At 42.7% G+C, this 20,919-nt stretch overlaps 1 protein-coding gene across 1 annotated transcript in view; it reads left to right on the top strand.

The window, feature by feature from the left end:
- Positions 1 to 20,919, top strand: part of ADGRD1 (adhesion G protein-coupled receptor D1) — a 240,924-nt gene that overhangs the window by 131,240 nt on the left and 88,765 nt on the right. Inside the window, exons 15-16 of the mRNA XM_077835220.1 lie at positions 2,169 to 2,242; positions 4,589 to 4,712. Coding sequence (XP_077691346.1) covers positions 2,169 to 2,242; positions 4,589 to 4,712 — 198 coding nt within the window. The remainder of the gene's footprint in view (positions 1 to 2,168; positions 2,243 to 4,588; positions 4,713 to 20,919) is intronic.

The following is a 20,919-nucleotide window of genomic DNA, read 5'->3' as shown; positions in this document are numbered from 1 at the left end:
TGCTGCACTCATTCTCTGTCCAGGAGAGGAGACAGTTGACTATTTTCAAGACCAGTGTTAATGTTTCTCTGTAAATTAATATGCTGAGTTGCTTATAGAGCAGACACTCGACTGTCACACTCTGCCAAGGTCCTAGACTGCCAGCTGCAGCATGTATCAGAGTCCCAGGAATTTCTTGTTTCCAGAACTAAGGTTTCTGGTGTGCCAGGATGCTCCCTCCAAGCCACTGGGATCTACACAAACTTCCCTTTCACAAGTTTTTATAAACATGCAAGTGACTTAATCTGCTAACAAAAAAGCCTGCTTGCATATTAAACTTTCTGATATCAATGTTATTAAATCAAATATTCTTACTGCCACAGGATCCAGGTCACGATCTAAGTCATCGCACTCAGTTAAATTTAAGAAATAAATTATTGAAACGCAAGTCAAATTGCTTCTCATGGATTGGTGGTTATTTATTTTTCTTGATGGGGAATTATTGAAAATTGATGTATGCAGTTGAGAACTTTCTCCCTATTGTAACCAACCTTTTACAGGTTGGATAGATTATTGTTTTAATAGCAGAGACTTGCATTTTGTAAACAGATGATGATTGTTATTGTCTGATCTTATCTGCAGTTATAGCAAATATTTTATTTTTTTAAGCCACCTCGTCTCTATCTGCACACCATTTTTGATGACCGTTGACTCTTGAGAGTCATTAATAATAACCTCTAGCACTTATATAGCACTTTACTCCTCGACTGAGGTTCTTTGCCTACTATGGCACTAACTTAGAGGAACCATTGTATTTAGGACCTGTCAAATCACTGGAGAGCATAGTAGGCATCTTTCAAACAGAAAGGAAGGTTCCTTTTAAGTTCTCCACAAGAACAGAGAATGTGGGGCAAGAGCAATTTGGTAACGGAGCTTATCTGTTGGGTGGAAATTTGGAAGCTGTATAACCTAGAAATGTGTGGAAATTCAGCTGAGAGTCTCCTGACTGAGACAGGAAGTTTTGTTATCAGCTGGTGAGGAGGTAACTGTGTTGCCCTGTGCCTGACACTTCATGGTTGCTCTTGTGGGAGAGAAGACAGAAATCTCTGATGCAACTTTCTTGTATGAACTTTAGTTTTAGCTCTGTGTAAATTTATTTTAAATGCTGAACAAGGAGAGCAGCACTTGCTTATTTTCTGGCTTGATAGCACTATTGGTCTTCTGTTGTAATGATCTGAGCGTTGGTAATTTTCCAGTCATTTTTTTTAATGGTGGTGACTCCTGAAATGAAGAATAGTCCTGAGATGGGGTCCAATACATAAGTGCAGTGCTGAATGTCATTAATGTAGCTCTGGATGCAGGTGGATGTTAGTGTATCAGTGTCAAAAGGAGAGGATGGAACAGGCTTTTGAAATTCTTCTGGGTAGGATATTTTGCCTGATTCTCTACTCCACTGCAATTGAATGGAGTTACACTGGTATAACAGAGTAGAGAATGTGGCCCCAAGCCTTTCTGAATGAAGAGGATTGAGAAAGCAACTAATCTGTTTGCAGGAGTTGAGAATTAAGGCCCTGTATAAATGCCAAACTTGCTTAAAACTAAAGCTTGGAGGCTGGCATTGCTTTTTTAGTTGGATTATATGTGTAGTAATAATTACCATTCTGAAAATAAAATGTTTGCTGATCATTGTAGTGTACATGTCAGTGAGACTGATCCTAAAATGTCAATTTTTGTTACATTTGGCTTTCTTGTCAGCTATCCAAAAGGTATGTTGAAGAATAAGGTCCTAAATTTGCAAAGACTAACACATATGCTTAACTTTGTGCACAGTGAGTGGTCTTATTGAAGTCAACAGGTGGAATGATGGCCCCATTGAAGTCAATGGGAATTTTACCGTTGACTTGAGTGGGATTAGGGTTTCACCCAATGGACCTAGTCATGGTGCATAAAGTTAGCATGTGTGTAAGTCTTTGCATGGTTGGGGCCTATGTGTGTAGCAGAAAGAATCAAATATAATTGGCTACAGTCTGCTTTTAGTTACACTGGTGTTAATCTGTAATACTTCTGGTGAAGTCAATGGAATAATCATGACTGACCCTGGTTAAACAGAGAGCAGAATGTGGCCTTTTTTACGTTGGCATCTCTTTTTAAATTTTTCTTCTTCAGGATGTGTATTTTTTTTTTTTCAGACTCCTCAGCAATACAGCCAAGCAGTGAATGAAAGCCACAAAGTTAACCTGTATTGTGCATTTCTGGATTATAGGTATGTTAAGTGCTTCTAAATGTCTTTCTTGGATGTATTGTTACTGGTTACCTATGGCGAATGTGACATCATCAATGCATGCCAGACCTGACAAATATTCCCTTTTTCTTGTGTTCATGGGAATTATTAAAGCAATGAAACCACAGGGTTTACCACAAAAATAGCTTCATAGTCAGAGGAAAGAGGAAGAGAAAACAGCTTCCTCTTATTGTAGGTGGGGAAGTTCTCATTCTATTCACTGATTTCGGGATAAAGCAGATTATTGAGAGAATGAAAAACATTGAGATGAACACATAAGGATTGATTCTGGTTGCACTTGTATTGGTCTTTTGCAAGCATAACTCAGTTCGTCCGGAAACATGAGTGTTGTAAATCGGCATAGCTCTACTGAGGTAATTGTTTCCACTGGAGTTCCTCCTGATTCACATTGCGTACAAAGGAGATCAGAATGAGGTGTATCGTATGCATTTCAGAGCAGTGAGTCATGTCTGGTACATATTCAATGATGAAATCAGATGCCACTGAATGCAAAGCAGGGCAAAAGTGCGCCTTAAGTTGCACTGTGTAAACAGCAAATATCCACAAAGAGTGGCTATTTTTCTGCTCGCTTCGGGTAGCCAGGAATAGTATATCTGATGCATGGGCGATTTCTAAACATGCTGTTGATACTGAATTAATTGTGGAACAAGTCAAAATGAGCCCTGAGCCGGGACTGTCACATTTCTGAGTCATGGTATTCCAAGCACTACGCCGTGCAGCACTGGCAAGCAATTTTGTGATACCGCCTCTCCAATTCGCCTTTGGGCAAGATCAGCGTGCCTGTTTTATTAAAGTTTCACTGTGATTGCGTTGAGCTGTCCCAGCTGTCTGTAGTCACTAGCTTGTCCGCTTACTCACAAATTATAATAAATTAGAAACATGTTTTACTAAAGCTAGTCAATATGCTTCAGGGCATCATTCCCACAGTACGTGCTCTGGGGGATTAGGCCCTGGAGGCGTTGCCTGAGGATGAAAGACGATCGTGAAAGTCCCTCCTTCCAAAATGAGAGGTTTATTTACCTCAACACACTCTCTTTCTCAGATGTATTACTCCAATAAAAGGAGTCATTTGGCATTTGTATAATAGGAACAATATCGATACAATCCCCAGCTGGTATAATTCTGTGTAGCTCTGTTGAAGTCAACGGGCCAGGTCTTCAGCTAGTGTAAATTGGCATAGTTGTATTGAAGTCAATGAGCCAGACCTTTATATTGTTTATATCGGCATAGCTCCATGGAAGCCAATGGGCCAGCAAATTGGCATAGATCCAGTGAAAAGAGGTAACTAAATGCTGAATTTGACCCTCTCTCTCTCTCTCTCTCTATTGTTGTTAGCCCACAATAGTTTTTTCAGACTTGATATTGCCCAGCTTACTTGAATGTTGAGTTGTGGGTGATTCCACTGAAACCAATGGGAGTGTTCAAGGAGAGTGAGGCTGGTAAAAAACTGGTCCTTGGTAGTATTATTATTATTATTTTACTACACACAGCTGTTTGCCACCCAGACTAATATATTTTACTACACACAATCATTTGCCACTTCGAGTGCTGCAAACCACTCATCATTCCAGGCTTAGAAACACACCATGCAATATGGTTTACTGTGATTTGCTGCCATCACCATTAAACAGTCAGCATTTACTATCAGTTACTGTTCCACAGTATGTCAGAAACCACAATTATTTCCTGTGCTAAGTGTAAGGAGAAGCTGCTCTATCTCAGCGGTAACTGTCAGTAACTTTGGACTTTCTGACGTACTGAAATTGGAACATGAGTGCTGAGAGCATGTACTTTGGTTTAGATGTAATTAGGGTCCTGGGTAATATGAATGTTGATTACTAACTTCCATGATCAGCACACCAACTTCAGTGCTCAGATAAAGAATACCAGGCAAACCATTTAGCTCTAGGCTGCTATTTTCTTTCTTGTGTTGTATCTTTCTGGAGTGTTTTAATGTTTGAAAGTTGCATTGAAAAGTTGTTGTGACGTGCTTCATTCTTTCTGCTGATGGCTGCATATGGTTATTTCTTTCCCTTTTAAAATGATCTTTACATTTGCAGCAGAAATGTAGACTTAACCTGCATGTTTAGTGTTACAACTGCTTTGTCAAAGTTTATAAATGGACCTGTCAAAGGAAACCTCTGGTCTTTGTGCAGATATTTGCCTGGTTGATTCTTGGTAGCTAAACTTTAGAAAAGAATTTGTTTAAGAAAAATAAATCTTCTGTTTAATGAAATTCATGTCTAATTAGTGCCACGAGAGTCCATTTTAATAGGGATCCCTCTCCATTTCCTGTGTGCTTTGCAGCAATGGAAGTGCCATGTGGTCTAATGAAGGCTGCGTGCGTGATAGCGGGGACCTCAACTATTCCGTCTGCCTGTGTAACCACCTCACCAACTTTGCCATTCTGATGCAAGTTGTACCCCTGAAGGTAAGAGTAAACAACGGAGTAAATCTGGGTGGTCAAAACTGAGCACAAACCAGTTCAGCCACTTGTATGGATTGAAATACTTTTTGAAGACAGAGATCCAAATTCAGCCCTTTTTTATATCTCACTTTCAGCCACACAATATAAGGTGGCGGGTGGCCGGAGAAGAATTGGGACCATTTTGCTCAAGTATCTAAGCTCTGTTGCAAAATTCAGAGTTTGCTCTTGGAAATGTTGTGTTCATATTTCTTTCATTCTTTTTCTTTTTTAACTGAAACGGAATGTGGGATGAAAGACACTGCAGTCAGTAGGAATCAATATGTGCTGTACTTAATTCTCATCCCACTGGTATTATAGCCCTTAAATAACTGGGCAGGAAAAGCACTTACAGACATGCTCCATAGAACACTCCTATACTGGCCAAGTGGTACATAGGCTAAAAGATGAGTGATAGGTCTTTTCTATCTCTAATTTCTTTGATTCAGTTTCAAGACAGAGGACATCTGAGACATGACTGTTTAGGGTTGGGGTGGCGAATCACATGGGGTGGATCAGGGAGGATTTACAGCAGCAGAGATATGTGATAAGTTGGGATTCCTGCCTGGAGCAAGTCCCAATCTCTTCTGCTTCCCAGCTGGTCCCCGAACATGTATTCTGCTAGTGACTGGGAAGCAGTGCGTCCCCTGCACTTATGTTCCATGATGCACATGATGCTCTTTCCTCACCTGGCTGCAAAGTTGAGTCTGGTTTGAGAAGAAACAGAATGGGATCAAGAACTTGGGAGAAAGAGAGTGGAGGATGAATATCCTTATCTACAGTTGCTCATTGTATTTACTTGACTTCTTTGTTCAAAGAGTTAATGATTATATGCTTTTTTTCACTGTGAATATATAACCATTCCTATCAGCAGGGGATAGGCTTTTTGCTTCCTACTCACAGTACTGAATGGTTTCAGCAGAACTTGTCCAATGCCAGTTGGCGAGGCAAGGACTCTCTTGGCCAAATCTGTCTCCTCACTAACCTTATTTCTGAAATTGGCTTACCGGGAAATATGATCCCTAGTGGGACATACAGAGTTCTTTGTCAGACCTGATAGCACGGATGCATTGACTATGAAGTAGTGTGTCTGACTTCTGTGTTAATGGGTATGAATGATGAGTTTGCTGTTGTTTCAGATAGTGGCTTTGCCATGAGACTGCTGGCAGGTTTGCAAATGGGTACAACATACTCATGAGAACAGCACAGAATTTGTTGCTAACGGAAACACAATACAAATCAACTGGCAAATAGTGACCCAATTAAAAGGAATTTTAATCAGTACTAAACAGCACATCAAGGTTTTCAGAAAATGAATGATTCATAACGTAACTTGCTATCTTTTCAGGAGTAGATGCTATATTAATATTATAAGAAGTATTAATCAAATCTTGCTTTCAATAAGTCAGTGACAAACTCAATGTAACTCCACAGAAGTCGGAATCAGATTCTAGAATGGCAGTCACTATAATACTTTGCTTTTTTTAGTGTCTTATCCAAAAAGCTTATTAAAGCCCCAGAACACTCCTGAATTATTATAGCTATTTAACAGATGAGAGAAATGAGGCATGGGGGGGAAGAGGGGTTAAGTAACTTGTGCAGGGTCACATGACTGTCATTGTGGAGGTGTCAGAATAACAGCCGTGTTAGTCTGTATTCGCAAAAAGAAAATGAGTACTTGTGGCACCTTAGAGACTAACCAATTTATTTGAGCATAAGCTTTCATGAGCTACATAGTGAGCTGTAGCTCACGAAAGCTTATGCTCAAATAAATTGGTTAGTCTCTAAGGTGCCACAAGTCCTCCTTTTCTTATTGTGGAGGTGGTTATTAGTTCTGTAGTTAGCGACTTAGTTGTTTATTTACAAAAGCATCTAGAGGCCCAAGATGATATCAGGGCATCACTGTGCTAGTTGCTGTACATATACGTAATAAGTTCCTGCTCTGAAGAGCTTGACACCAAAAGAGACCAGAGGAACAAAGGGTGGCAGAAAGAAACTATTATTATCCCCTCGTTACAGAGGGGGAACCGAGGGACGAAGAGAGATTAAGTGACTCTCCCAGGATTACACTGGAGGTCTGTAACAGAGCCGGGAGTTAAACCTAAATATCCTGAGTCCCACCCTAGTGCCTGAACCATCGGGCTAGAAGAAAGTGAGTTAGTGAAAGAGTTGGATGTAGCACTGAAGAATCTGATTCTCAGTTCTCCTGCTCTAACTAGTAAGCCACATTTCTAATATAATTTTATTTGTAATGTTTTTTGTTTAGTTGAGGAATAATTCAGACTCTCAGTCAAGTCACGCACAGCAGACAGCCCCCCCCATCCCCACACAGATATGAACAGGTTTGTATCCCCAGGCTTCCCAATAACTGTAGCTGGGCAACTCTCAGATGTGTTTTTGAGTTCCCTTGAAGCATGTTCAACATTTTTAGTTTGTTGATGCTAAAATGTATCATGACAGATATTATCCAACCAGTCAAATGCTGTGTGGTATTGTAAGATTAACTGATTCTATTCTTGGAAATGGTTCTGAATGGTCTAACACTTAAATGAATTGCCCAAACAGAATCCAGGAGTTATGATTAGCCAAAAGCTGGAATAAGTTTTAATATTGTGAAATCTTGGCAACTGGGGATCAAACTTGTGTATTTTGGCCAAACTCCTTGCAGTTGATCAAGCGTGTACCTTCTTAAGGAGAACTCAACGACAGTAAATAGAAAAGGCTGGAACCCTGAATAAATTGTCCTATTCCCCATAGTCACTTAATCATGATTTTGTTTTCAGTATTGTCACTGGTTTGCTTTTTCTCTCCCTGAATGTTCTGTCCTAGTGTGTGCCCCATTGCCAATGTTTGCATAAGTTCTCCGTATTTGTGTTACCCTGGAGTATTTTTTTCCCCTTCTTTCTATAGAACTATTCAAAAAACAGCAGAAATGTTCCTAAGATGCTAAATGGGTGAGTGGGATGCTCAGACCTAATCACTCTGATGCAAGGAAAACTTCCCTACGTTGTAATAGACAATGTCAGAGCTCTGGAAAATCTATCTGAATAGTTCTCCTGGACATTTAAAAAATCTGATTCCCTTAGGCCTCTACTGAATCCTTATGCCCTCTGCTTCGGAAAACAATTTTCGACAAGGGGCATGGAGTGAATCAATAGCTCTTTAGCAGTCAGCAGAACGAGTGACGCACTGGAAGCTGAAAGGCATTGCCCTGTGATTGTGTGCCCATTGTGGAAACCATGTGTCCCTTGTGCAAATCTGAGAGATTTGGAAATGTTTGCAGCGGTTCAGAGTGGGCAGGTGAATGATGAGCTGCCAGATGCTCATTTCTAACCTCTCCAGGATCAGCCAAGGTTCAGACTTTGTTTCGAGAATTCAGAGTTAACCACTTGCCCACAAAACACAGGTTCCAGCCAGAGGGCTCAACCATGCCATTCAGATGCAGTTCTGGACTGGAAATTGTACAGAGTCAAAGTAGCCCAGGGAAACTCGGCGAGGAATACTACTTCCGTGGCCCGTAGAGTGAGAATGCTTGCTGCCCCATCTCTTCAGATGGTGTGGAATATGTCCTCTTGCTTTGGTGTAGGGAGGTGGGTATGGGGGGTATATTTTGACAGGATCCCAGCATGCAGGGCTGTGGAGACAGGGCAGTCAGGGAAGGCTGCCATAACTTAGACAAATGCCCCCCTCCACCCTGGGCTGTCTAAATTCCTCTGGGGGCTACTGTAGCCCCTAGAGCACCCCAGGATTGGAAGGGTTTAAAGCTTAAAGCTGCCTTAATCCCCTTTCTCACTGTGCTGTGAGTGCTGCCTCTGTGGGGCTTGGCACAAAATCCCACCCTGGAGCCTCAGAACTTTGACCAAAGAGCTTCATTTTGAATTGATAGCCCCAAATTATTTGTTTTTATTTATTAGTTAATTAAAAACAGATAATAAATCTAGATGGGGATGTAAAAATAAGAGGGCAAAATCAGCACCAGCTGGGAAAGCATCCATTGTGCTTGTCATGAAACCAAATCTGAGTTAAAACAAATGTGGTAATTGTTTCACCCATATTAAGATATCTTTACATTGTGTCTGGGGTGAGGTTATGTGGCAGACAAAGACAAAACCACCTAGTTACTGAGCTTTATAAACAGGCAATGCTCAGTAGTATCTTCCTAAGAAATTTCCTAAAGAGTTTTATCATGTGCCAAAACAAGAGAGCCTATTGGAACCATTAAATACTGTAATATCTTCCCCTCTACTCCCTAGAAGTCTGTCAGTGAATGATATAATACTGTGGGTTATAAATGTGTATAAATATTTATTCACCTTTGAAGCAATTTGGTGCTATCAAGTGCATGATATATTGTTTAAAAAAAATGCTGTAATCTCCTGTTTGCATGACAGACTGTCGAGGCTCCAAGGGAGTTGTTCTAGTCAAAAATATGTCAGATATTGAATATTTATATATTCTTTTATGCCCCCCCTTCCCTTAAATTAGAACTTTCATATCAGCTTAGATATGAAAGAAAGGAATGTGGGTGACAGAAAATAGTTTTTTGACTAAATGAAAACTTTCCTGAAAAGTGTCTGCTTTCCATGGAAAATTTTGATGCATGAAAAACAAACAAAAAAAAATTTGGCTGAAAACTGAAATGTTTCCATTTATAATTCATGGGAGTTTAGTCCAGTTTCCCTGCATGAGCAGGGCAGACTAACCAGGCTACATCTGTCAAGACAGCCAGTGACACCTCTGATGTATGTCCTCCCCGCACCAAGAAGGGAGAAAGTCATGCATCATGGGAAATGTAGTTGGCCTGAAGTCAGTCACCCAAAATCATTGGTCTGTGCATCTACTCTGCCTGGCTTAAGGTGTAGTGATCTGGGGTTGCCATTTTAGAGACCACACAGGCATGCAGGTAGGTGGGGACACAAGTGAAGGGAGCTGACCAGATATAGGGGAACCTATGAAGTTGGTGACCTGCATGTACTTAACAGCTTCAGCATTGGGGAAAATAGTCAGGAGGAAACTACATTCTTTGGTAAGAATTCTATAAATTCCAGGGCAGAAGAGCTGTTCAAGCTTGTGATGGAGTTGGGACTCACCACCGCAGCACCTCCTGCTGTTCACTCTGGGAATTAGCTCAGTTCATGCAGAGCACCCTCTGCCGGTGGTGTCCTGTCCATCTCTCACCCTAGATTGGCATCTCAACCGACATTTTTCCCAGCTTGCACCATCCTCTTCAGGACACTGCCCTCTGGCAGTGCCCACTGCCCTGGTCTCACCCCCTTCCAGGGGTTTGGTGTTATCAGCAGTTCTTCTCTTTGCCCCAGCCACAATGGCCAACCACACCCCAAAGTCTAAACCTTTTTGGCAGGGGTCCAGTGCAGTCTGTGATGGTCACTCCTAATGGCCAGGTGGAAGTGCAAGGGGGGGACCCAGGCCCACCCTCTACTCTGGGTCCTGACCCAGGGTCCCTTTGGCAGCAGCCTTCCTGCCTGCCCTCCTTCTTTCCCTTTGTCCGTCTCTCTCCCTGGGCCGTTTCCCCTTCAGCCCCTTTACATCAGCTAGGCCCTTTTTCTCCCTCCCCCCCACCTGCGCTGCGCTGCCCCTGGTGCTAGTCTCCTCACACAGGAGACAGACCTTCACCCTCTGAAAGCCTGGGAGAGACTGCCTGCTCCCTTCATGGGCAGCCTTTATATAGGGCCTAGCCTAGCCCTGATTGGCTGGCTGTAATACTGGCCCTGATTGGCTCTCTAACAGGCCCTCCCTGATTGGCTGCCGCCTTGCACAGCCACTCTGGCCTTTTATAGCCCAATCTGGCATGGGGGTGGGGCACCGCCCCACCACAAAGCTAAAGGATAATGTTGGCCTAAGGACAAATGGATATACACTGGCCATGAATAAATTTAGGCTTGAAATTGGAAGAAGGTTTCTAATCATCAGAGGAGTGAATTTCTGGAACAACCTCCCACTTAGAGTTGTGGGGGCAAACAACTGAGCTAGCTTTCAGATGGAGCTTGATAAATTTATGGATGGGATTATGTGCTGGGCTGACCGCAACAACAGGGGACTAGTCTGAATGACCCAGAAGGTCCCTTCCAGTTCTGTGTCCTGTGTTCCTATGCAGTTCCATCTCGGAGCTACTAAAACTGTTTGCCTTTCTTTGGTAGGTTTTTCTTTTTTTAGCCACATCTCAGATATTTAGAGTGAACAATTTGCCATTCACAATCTGAGAAAGAGACAGCTTCTCCAAGCAGTGCAAAGCCAGGATCTCTCTGAGCCAGCAACATTGGAAATCAGAGACACCCCTGGGTAATAACCTGCTATGTAAATTCTTACAGTGAGTGTATCTAATGATGGAAAATGCACAGAAAGTGGAATGAAGACTTGTTAGTTGACAGCAGAGTGCCAAAGACAATGAATGTTTCTTCTGAATTTCTCAAAGCTTGAGCAGAAAATGGCAAAGGGAAGCAGGTGTTCAAGAGACTGGATGTGCAAGCATTGATTGCTATTAAAGGCTATGGCAAGCCACTGGTCCAGCAGGGGGATTTTTACCTGGAGAATGGATTTCTACAGTCTGCCTTCAGATTTTGTTTTGCTTTGTTTATGTTCATAATTCTGAGAATCACACTAATGACTAGGAGTGTCACATTTCTGAGCTGATGACAATGAACTGTCTCTGTAGGGGTTTTGGTTTAGACCTTTTTCCTCAATGTGATTTCAATGTTATTATCTCCTAATGATTATATTGGAGAAGAAAGCAAATTGACATTTATAAAAAAAAAAAAAAAAGACAAAGATCCTTTGATTCCTCTCAGTCTGAATGGCTGATGGGTTAGATTCCAAAGGAATAAAAGAAAATATAAAATGCCCCACTCCACACACACCATCAAGGCATTCAGGTGATACCATCAGCCCTGAGAGTTCATGTCGTGTTCTTGGCCCCAGGATCCCAATGCAAACTTATAGTCTAATATTTGACCTAAAGATTTACGTATATTAAGGTTAACATAATGCTGCACATGGTTAAAAAGCTTCTCTGTGGTTAGTTTCATTTCTTTTTAGCCTTCCATATTCCAGGTCTCTGTCTTTTGTTCTCTACTGCAATAAGAGCATGAGCCAAAGTCCACTGGCTTCAATGTACTTTGGATCAGCCCTGATCTCCCCCACCTTGATAGTACTAATCCATTTCTTTCCATACCCAATGCTTTCTGAAAGCCACATACACATTTTTATGTATACTTTTCTAGGTCACTTTATTAGTAGGACTTTGGATACCAAATTATAATAATAAGGTTGTGACGCAGGGAGCGGGGAGTGTTGACCTGGGAATGTGGCAGGGGAGTTTCACTGGGAATGGGACACCTGAGAGCCTATAACCTGAGCCGGGAGGGGGAGGGGGAGGTAACACCTCTGCCCTGCAAACCGGACAAAGGCTGCAGGAGAGAGCCTGCTGGGGGGTGGGGAAGAGAGGGGCGTTGGTTGGTTTCAGTTTGGTGCTGGGTGGTGGAATGCAGGGAACCCCAGGGCTGGGGTCTGAGCTCCCTGCCCCCCCCCCCCCCCAGAAGGACTTGAATGAGGGGTCCTGGTGGTACCCACAAGCTCTGTTTTAGACTGTGTTCCTATTGTCGAATAAACCTTCTGCTTTACTGGCTGGCTGAGAGTCACAGTGAATCCCAGGAAGATGGGTGCAGGCCCTGGACTCCCCCACACTCTGTGACAAAAGTAAAGACCTTTCTTTGTGATGGGGCTGTGCGTTTAGGTTGTGCAGGAACCTATCTCAATATTTGTGTTTGTTTGTCCAATGGACTTTATTTTGCCCCAGGGAGCCATTTACAGGGTCAAAATTATATGAGCTATGATCTTCCCACAGTGTTTTCTCATCAGGAACTGAAGTGCCATGAGAATAAAAATATCAAATGCTTCTTTTAGAGCTGTATTGGCCAGACTCTCCACTGGGCTTAGTTTTGGCTGAGCTCAGCACAGCTGGGGGTCTAGCAGGGAACTGGTTATGGGTCCTTGATTCTCTGGCTATACCTCTGCCCCAGGGCAGGTTTGACCAGCCTGGGAGCTGCTCTAACTTATGCCTGCTGGTAGTGATCCCCAAGAAACCATTCCCCACGTAGGCATGCGAAAGTATCCATATCCCCATTTGTAGATGCAGAAACTGAAACACAATGAGGTAAAGAGGTAAATTTTAAAATCTGGAAGCATAAGCTATACATCCTGAAATGAACCAGCACCCTTATTACAGTGCCCGGGGCAGCAGTTCATGGTGAATGGGGGCTTGGAGTGCCGTTAGCTGAAGCTGAGAGCTTGGCCTACAAGGGTGCTTGAGCACTATTGCACATTTCAAACTAGTTTGAGCAACAGCAAAGACACACAAAGACAAGTCTTGCCAGAGCACTGAGTGCGAAGAAGGAATACTAATAATACTGCTGATCAGCTCAACAGCCATTTATATAGTTTAGCTGCCTTCAGTGAATGCCAGGAATTAACACTTGTAACAATTTTATTTCAGGAAAGAAGTAACAATGCTGGAAAAATTTGCAACCATGTGGCACTCAGATGTTAGGCTGGCACGGGTCTGTTAGCTTAGTGATGAATTGGCACCAGGCAAAGCTGAAATTATTTGTCTTTATCACTCTGCTGTTATGTCCATATCATGCTTGGCTGACATTCAAGTTTGCTGACTGAAACACATTTATCATATTGGTTTAAGGTTGAGAAGTAATAACATTTGCTAGAATTTTGTAACGAGTAGGCATTAATAAATAAAAAAAACCCTACAAAGATAAGCCAAATATTCTTTAAAGGCCAAATTTCCCCCTTAATTTCATTAGTGGAGTTACATGGATGTAATTAAAGTCAGAACACGGCTAGAATTTGGAACTCGAGCGAGAAAAAAATCTGTTTACCTCTGTAATCGTGATATTAAAAATAAGGCTGCTATAAATGAAGCCATATATACGGCTTTGTCTGCCTAGATTGGGCATTCTGAATATGCTGGGCAGATATTAACTAATTAATCTTGACAACAACCCTGGAAATTCAGTAAATATTATGAGCCCCCTTCTAAGCAATTTGTCCAAAGCCACGCAGCAAGTCAGTAACAAAGTTAAGATCTCAGGAATTCCTGGCTTTGTAACTCCTTGCTCAGCCTACCAGACCGTACTCTACTGCAGGCTTGGGGCCTGATCCAAGACTCATTGAAGCCAGTGGGAGTCTTTCCATTGACTTCAGTGGGCTTTGGATCAGACTTATAATGGCTACTACCCTGCCTTTGAGTAGTGATGCAGTGATGGCAGCCAAAGAGATCTTCCACCTAGTTGAAGAGAATTCAAGGTTAGGGTTACCTTGACTTAAGTTTGCTTTTTGCTGGCATAAACCAGAGTGCAAGGCACCCACAGTGGCAAGGCCCCCCTGGGTGTGATTGCAGTAATGCATTATGGTGGCAATCCTTCCTACTGCCTGGAGAGAGCTAGTGCAGCCTGAAAGGTGGGTAGCAGTGGCATGTTGAGGTATGTGTGTTGATGTGGGGAAGCATTTTCTCAGTACCTCTCCTCGGCAGCCTCTGTTAGCAGCACTCCTATTGAAACCCCATACGAAGGCAAGTGGTGGTGGACCTTCCTGCCCCAGTCCACCACCAGGACACAACAGTCCTTGCCAGTTAAGGCAAATCCAGCCCCAAATAATCTGACAGTTTCAAGCACAGGGGGGAGAAAGAGGAGCATAAAATATGCACATGGTGGAAAGTTAAACTGGAGCCTGATAAATCTGATGCTGAAAGAAATTCCTGCTGAGGAGGAGCATGTCTGTCACAAGGAGCTTCTCAGGCAGCAGAAATGAAAAATAATGAGCAAGCCACAGTCCAAAGAAAGCTAAGGCACAATTATTTTATTTTGGGCAGCTCCACTTAGCCTTATCAGCCAGTGGTGCCCTCTGTCAGGTGCCAAGGAACATGCTAGCTGTCTGGCAGTTTTTATTTTTACAATGATCCAACAAATACGCATCATGCCAGGCTATTTGTACCATCTGTCACATAAATGTCATTTTAGCAAAAGGAGGGTGGACACCTGGGGATATCAGTGCTCAGGCACCATTTGAAAGGGGAATTGCTGGCTTCTGCAGCAAAATAGGAGCCTTTATGGCCAGGAGATTGGCGCAAGTGTGACACAACAGTTCTCTTTGCGAGTCCTAGAGTATTCGTCTGAATTTTCTCCCAGGTGGTACCTCTCCTTTCACATTCTCTCTGGCATTACTGAGAATCCAAAGGGTGTGGGAGATGAATGTGAAAACACCAGGGCTCTGTGCTGAGTAAATGCTAGTTGATAGTCCAAAGGAAATGGTGCCACATGACATGGTGACACTAAAAAGCAAGTTGACAGAGATTCCTCCATGACACACTTGAAGTTCACATGTGGATTTACATTTCTATTTCATGTGGTTCTGAGCAAAGTGCATATAAAAGCCCTGGCTGCAGATGAATTGCTTTGTTCTCTTTGCCTCTTTAATGTCTTCAGCTTGTCAGAACAAAAAGAAAAGGAATGTCATGTCTTTGTGAAGCTGCACCTGTACCAGGGGCCATTGCCATGGTGTTCCTCCCATACCAGGCTGTGGTCCAATGTACCTATTGCTGGAACTGGCATGGGTGAGCCCAGGCCCACCCCAAGCTGAAAGACCCCTCCCTCAAATGAGGGGGAGGAACCACTGAGCCCAGTCAGCAAATGATTATGGGGGCAAACAATGAGAAAACAAGGACTGAAGTGAAGGTCATAGGGCCAGCAGAAGGGATCCAGTGGGGAACACTGAGCAGAGAATGCTGGAGAGCACCACAGTTTCTCAAAGGGGTCTGAGGAGATAGTGGACATGACCCAGAGGAGCTCTGTCTGGATGCATGAAGTGACAAGGGACTGGAAGTAGGCCCCAAGGTCACGGAGCGGTCCCCCCGTCGAGCTTCCTCCTCCTCGTATGATGAATTGCCATCTTGCCATTGACAGGAGGAGGTGGATGAGGAGCACTTGCAACACTGTGGGGCCACGTACGGTGCATGCAAATGCAAGGAGGGGTGGGACGATGTGCAGCGATGACACACCCTACACAGATGTGCACCAAAGACTCCCTTCTGTGGCCCAGTGTAGAGGGCAGACCCATCGGCTACACTCTAACCAGTCCCACAGCCAGCCCGCAGACAAACCCCTGGAGGCCTGCAGAGCCATCCTACCTAGCCTCTGCTTTCTGCCCATTCCCTGCATAATGCAAACTCAGCATTTTTTACCATTGTAGCATCAGAGAAGGAAACGGGGTTTATCTATAAGTGATGCAAGCAGAAAGGGATTCTGTTTTCTAGTGCCCTCTACTTACATTGTGAGCTTTTTAGGGCATGGACTGTCTTCTTGTTATGTGTTTGTACAGAACCTAGTACAGTGGCGTCCTCCTCCATGACTGAAGCCCCTAGGTGCTACCTCAACACAAATGCAAACAATAATTAACACCACCATCGCTATGCCCACCACTTTCTGACAGTAGATTACTTATTAGCACAGTTCATTGATTCAGGTTTTAGACCTCAATCTGGCAAAACTCTTAAAGCGTGTGTTTAATTTTAAGCACGTGGGCACTCCTATTCAAATCAATTTAAGCAAACTTAATGTGAAATTATCACCTTGATTTAGGCTCAGAATAAAGCATGGTGGATTATCAACAGCACATCATGGGGTCATTGCTTGCAAATAACCACAGACCCACACATGTACTGTATACTACAGAATTAATTGCATGTAAACAGTCTTTAATTTTTAATGATAGTTGATGATTACATCCAAAGAAAATATTAGAAATCTTCCTTGTGGAAATTCTTTGTAATACCCCTGGAGGAAGGAGTTTGTCACAGGAGTAAAATACCAAGGGGAGTTAAACAAAATGGAGCAAAATCCTTTTGTTATTCAGACATAAAGCAGGGGTAATCCAACTCATCACCTCCACTGAAGTCAGTGGTAAACCAGGGATGAATTTAGCCTAGTCTGCTTCTATAGATCCTTTTTAGGTAACCTGTAGCTGTGAGAAATTGCTTGGTACTTAATCAAAGTAATAATGTTAAAATCCCCAGTAGAAATAGGGTTTAGATGATTAAAGAAGCGTTTTGCGTTTCCGTAACTAACAAATGACTTTGTTTTTCAACCTGACAGTCTGTAGTGCTTGTTCCATAATTCAGAAGGGGGACTCAGTCAGTATGGTTCAGACTATCTGTCAGGAACCACAAAAGCATGTACGAACGGGGAAAAATATGAAGCTCCAGATCCTGCAGTTGGAACTATGTTGGCAGACCCTTGTGTCTATAGGAAAACCTGGGGCACAGAGACCTGGCTGTAGGGATCCAATTGCAAAATCAGAGCCATAACATTCTCTTTGTGAAGGTAAGTGGATGGTTTTATTTTTTTACTGTTACAGGTTGATATAGGTGACGCCAGTTTTAGATGGCATGGGTCGTGGAAGAAGAACAAAGTAATCTTTAAATAAAGTGTGTGTGCGTGTGTTTGTGTGTAAGTAAATGTATGGGTTTGGAACGTTATTTCCTTAAAGCAGATACTGCAGTTTTTACTAATCAAATACCACACTCAAAGGACCTGAGCAGTTACAGTCTAAAATGATAGCCTGTCTTCTCAAACTTTGTAGCAAGCTGAAATTCAAATTATGTGCTGTAATGGGACAATAAGTAATGGGACAATAAAATGGAACTGTCATGGCTTTCTCTCTGATCCCTGGTGTGCTGCAATTAATACTTTTCAGCCAGTTTCTCATTGTTGGGGATGTGAAAATGTCCTAGCTCAGTCATTTTTCCTTTGTGTTGCATATTTGAAAATTAGGTAAGCATTGTCGTATTTTTCTCCCTTTTAATGACCAGTGACAGTAGCCAAACAGATCTTTTCAGACAGTTTGGACAAGCCTTACCCATCCAGTGAACAAAGACAAATCTGCCATCTCCCTTGTAGTTGTTCCAGGATTCCTCTATAAACAGATTTCCCCCCCTCTTTAAATGTTATCATTGGAGATTTGCCATTAAAATGACCCTTGGATGAAAACAAGCCCTTTTCTGAAAATGGCATTGACTCTTAGAGGTGTCTTCTGCATTTTTTCATTTTATTTGGGATTTCTGTGTATCATGTTTATTAGATCCCAACTTTTATCCACCTACAAGTTCAATGTGGATTTTTAATTATTTTTTTTAAATCACAGGCATCATTCCTCTACCACACGATTGCAGTTCTGCACTAGCATAACTCCATTCATTTCAATGGGGGCCACTTGCCTATACACCATAAATACCTCATGTAGGGTGACCAGATGTCCCGATTTTATAGGGACAGTCCTGATTTTGGGGTCTTTTTCTCACATAGGCACCAATTACCCGCCACCTCCTGTCCCGATTTTTGACACTTGCTATCTGGTCAGCCTAACCTCATGATCCGTTCTCCTGTATTCTCTGCTTGCAATCATGATTTCCATGGAGTTATATAGAGACAAAACTAGAATAATGCATTGGTGAACTGAGCTTATTTCTCCTTCGAACGTATTTGTTGGTACTCAGATGACAGAGTGAGTGCTTGGCGAGTACTGAATTTCCAATGGCAGAGGAGAAAGCTCACTGGTTTTTGTTTTTAATTTTTGGAAGGGCAGAAAAACCTAAAAGAACTATAGTGTAGTTTAAGTAATCTCTTCTGAATTAGGAATACTGACTAAAAATGCCTTTTTTATCTGCATACTGAGCAAAATAACACGGGCGTCCTCCACAACAAGGGTGGATGGTCCAAATCAATGCACTGTGTCATTTAGACAATTGTTCTTCTTGCAGACTAAGTTGTCGTCTTCTGGGTCTTCTTCCCAAAAATGTTTTGTAATATTGCGGTTTGATTCCAAACTACTGTGTACTGCATCTCATCATAAGACACTCAGTGGGTGATCTGCCCTACCTCTGGCCCTTATATGTATAATGGTGTATACAGACAATGAATAAACAGTCAGGGATCAGGGGAAAATTTCTCTGGTGCAGGAGCAGCATGGGGACAGCCTAAGTGACTGTGTGCTGCTTTCTCCTGCTCTCGTCCATAAGCCCTGGTGTATGGGGGCATGCTTGGGTCAGGGCCATAGTACCAAGTGCCATAGGAATTCTGGGCTGCAGTGCAATCCATAAGCAGCTATAGGCAGGCTGTCATAAGTTAGAGCAGATTTGAGACTTCTATAAATTATGTCATGTGACGATTTGGTCTCTGGAGCAGTTGAGAATCCAGAGGCCTCAAAGATGACCTAAAAGTACCATTATCCTGACCCCCAAAACTGTGTCTTTTGTGCTGTCTCTCACAGAGGCCATAGGACTGAATCTGCCCTTCAAATTACAATGCACTGCTTGGTGTAACGGGCAGCGTGAGAGCATCCGTATGTGTGGCTCTCTCTGTGCGGCTGGGTGTGCACTCACAGGCGTAAACACAAATTACAAAGCGGGAGTGTACCACTACAGAGACACTCGTGTCCTGAAATGATTTGTTGCTGTCTTAGAGCAGATACTGTGGAATTACAGTGAAGATAGAAACAGTCTCTGCTACTTTGAGCTAGCATAGCTGTTGGTTTAGCTCAGCTAGTGGGTCACTTGTCCTAGAAGCCCAAGGAGCCATGGTTTTGTATTTCTTCTGTCAAACTACATTATTAATTGGCACAGATGCCGGCTCCTCTAGAGATGTACCCAGCAGTGACCACATCTGCTTGTGGTATAGGAACCTGTTGCTCTTGCAGCAGAATTGAGCTCACTTTTACTCCATGACACAAGCTGGGAAACATAATGTTGCTGCTTTCCATGTTGATATTGCTACATTTTTATTGCTTCCTCCTCCCACAGAAGACTTAAGCAGCGAGTGTTCGCAGAGAAACACCACAGTTCTGTTTTCTGTGCGTCTTTATAGGGCTGGCAGAGCTTGGAGAAGGCTAGAATTCTTTCTTTTTCTTTCTTTCTTTCCGTCTGTCATGCAGGGTGGGCCTCTGTCAACTCCTGATGGCCCTAAATTCTAGCATGTATGGTTTCTAATTGCTTGTTATTATTTATTATTTATGGATTATCAATTTGTAATGTGGTGGTACTTAGGAGCCTCAGTCATGGACCAGGACCCTATTGTGTGAGGCTCTGTGCAAACACAAAACAAAAAGACAGTCCTTGCCTCAAACATTTTACAGTCTTGATGCATGGTCTCAGCTGTCCTGGTCTCACTAATATTCAGACTTCTGTCTTATATCTTCCCTCAAGGGAGGTAGTGTGCTCTTATGGTTAAATTAGGAGATTGGGAGTTAAAGAGATTGGGGGGCCAGATTCTGGGCTTTATCCTCCTTTGAAAACTCAGCCTAAGAGTTTTGTGAAAGACACAGCCCTTCTTTCCCCAACCGAATGGTCCCTCACTGAGTTTTCTTCCCCTTGTGGGCCTCTCCCCTGGACTTCCTTGATCTGGCCCTTAATTGTGAAGAAGGAGACGAGGTATCAAGTTTATTCTGCTAGAAGCAGAAAGGGAAGAAGCAATCAGATATATAGCTTCCTGGTCTGTGGGCAAAAGTAGCTCCTTCAGTTTAACAGAGGGTAAATATTATGCTAGATTTACTAGTAAGACCAGACTGGCTGAGAACATTGTAAGCCGTAGGCCTGAAAGAAATAAAGAGAAAAATCAAGAAAGAAGCAAAACAATGTGTGCTACATAACCAGACTTACAAGGATGGGCTTATAAATATCTGCCTCACTGCTCTCCAAACACTATAATAATCTGGTGGTAATATTTCTTTGCAACTTGACTCCATCCTCCCTACAGCTCTTCCTTACAGCTTCATTTAAACTAAAACCTCTCTATGTGAAAAGTTTAATGAGCCTATTACCTACTTTTTGATGACATCTTTCCCAGAACTCTTTTAAAAGACTACAAGGTCTCTTAAAAATGCTAATTAATAACTCGGCAGAAACCTTTGGAGACGTTAAGATTCGACTTGTCACAGTGAAAACTTTTTTAATAAGCAGCTGTGCAGCTGGGCTGCTGTGAAGAGAATGCTTCTTTAAAACATGACAAGTCCCCTCTGTAGCACTTTATGTTGATCGCTAGGAGACAGCGAGCTAATGGAGAACATGAATTCAAAAGCAGAGCTGCTGGAAACAGCTGCT

Source organism: Eretmochelys imbricata, chromosome 15 (assembly GCF_965152235.1).
Source record: "Eretmochelys imbricata isolate rEreImb1 chromosome 15, rEreImb1.hap1, whole genome shotgun sequence".
In the NCBI taxonomy this organism is placed as follows: Eukaryota; Metazoa; Chordata; order Testudines; family Cheloniidae; genus Eretmochelys; species Eretmochelys imbricata.
This window is presented reverse-complemented; position numbering and strand designations above follow the sequence as displayed.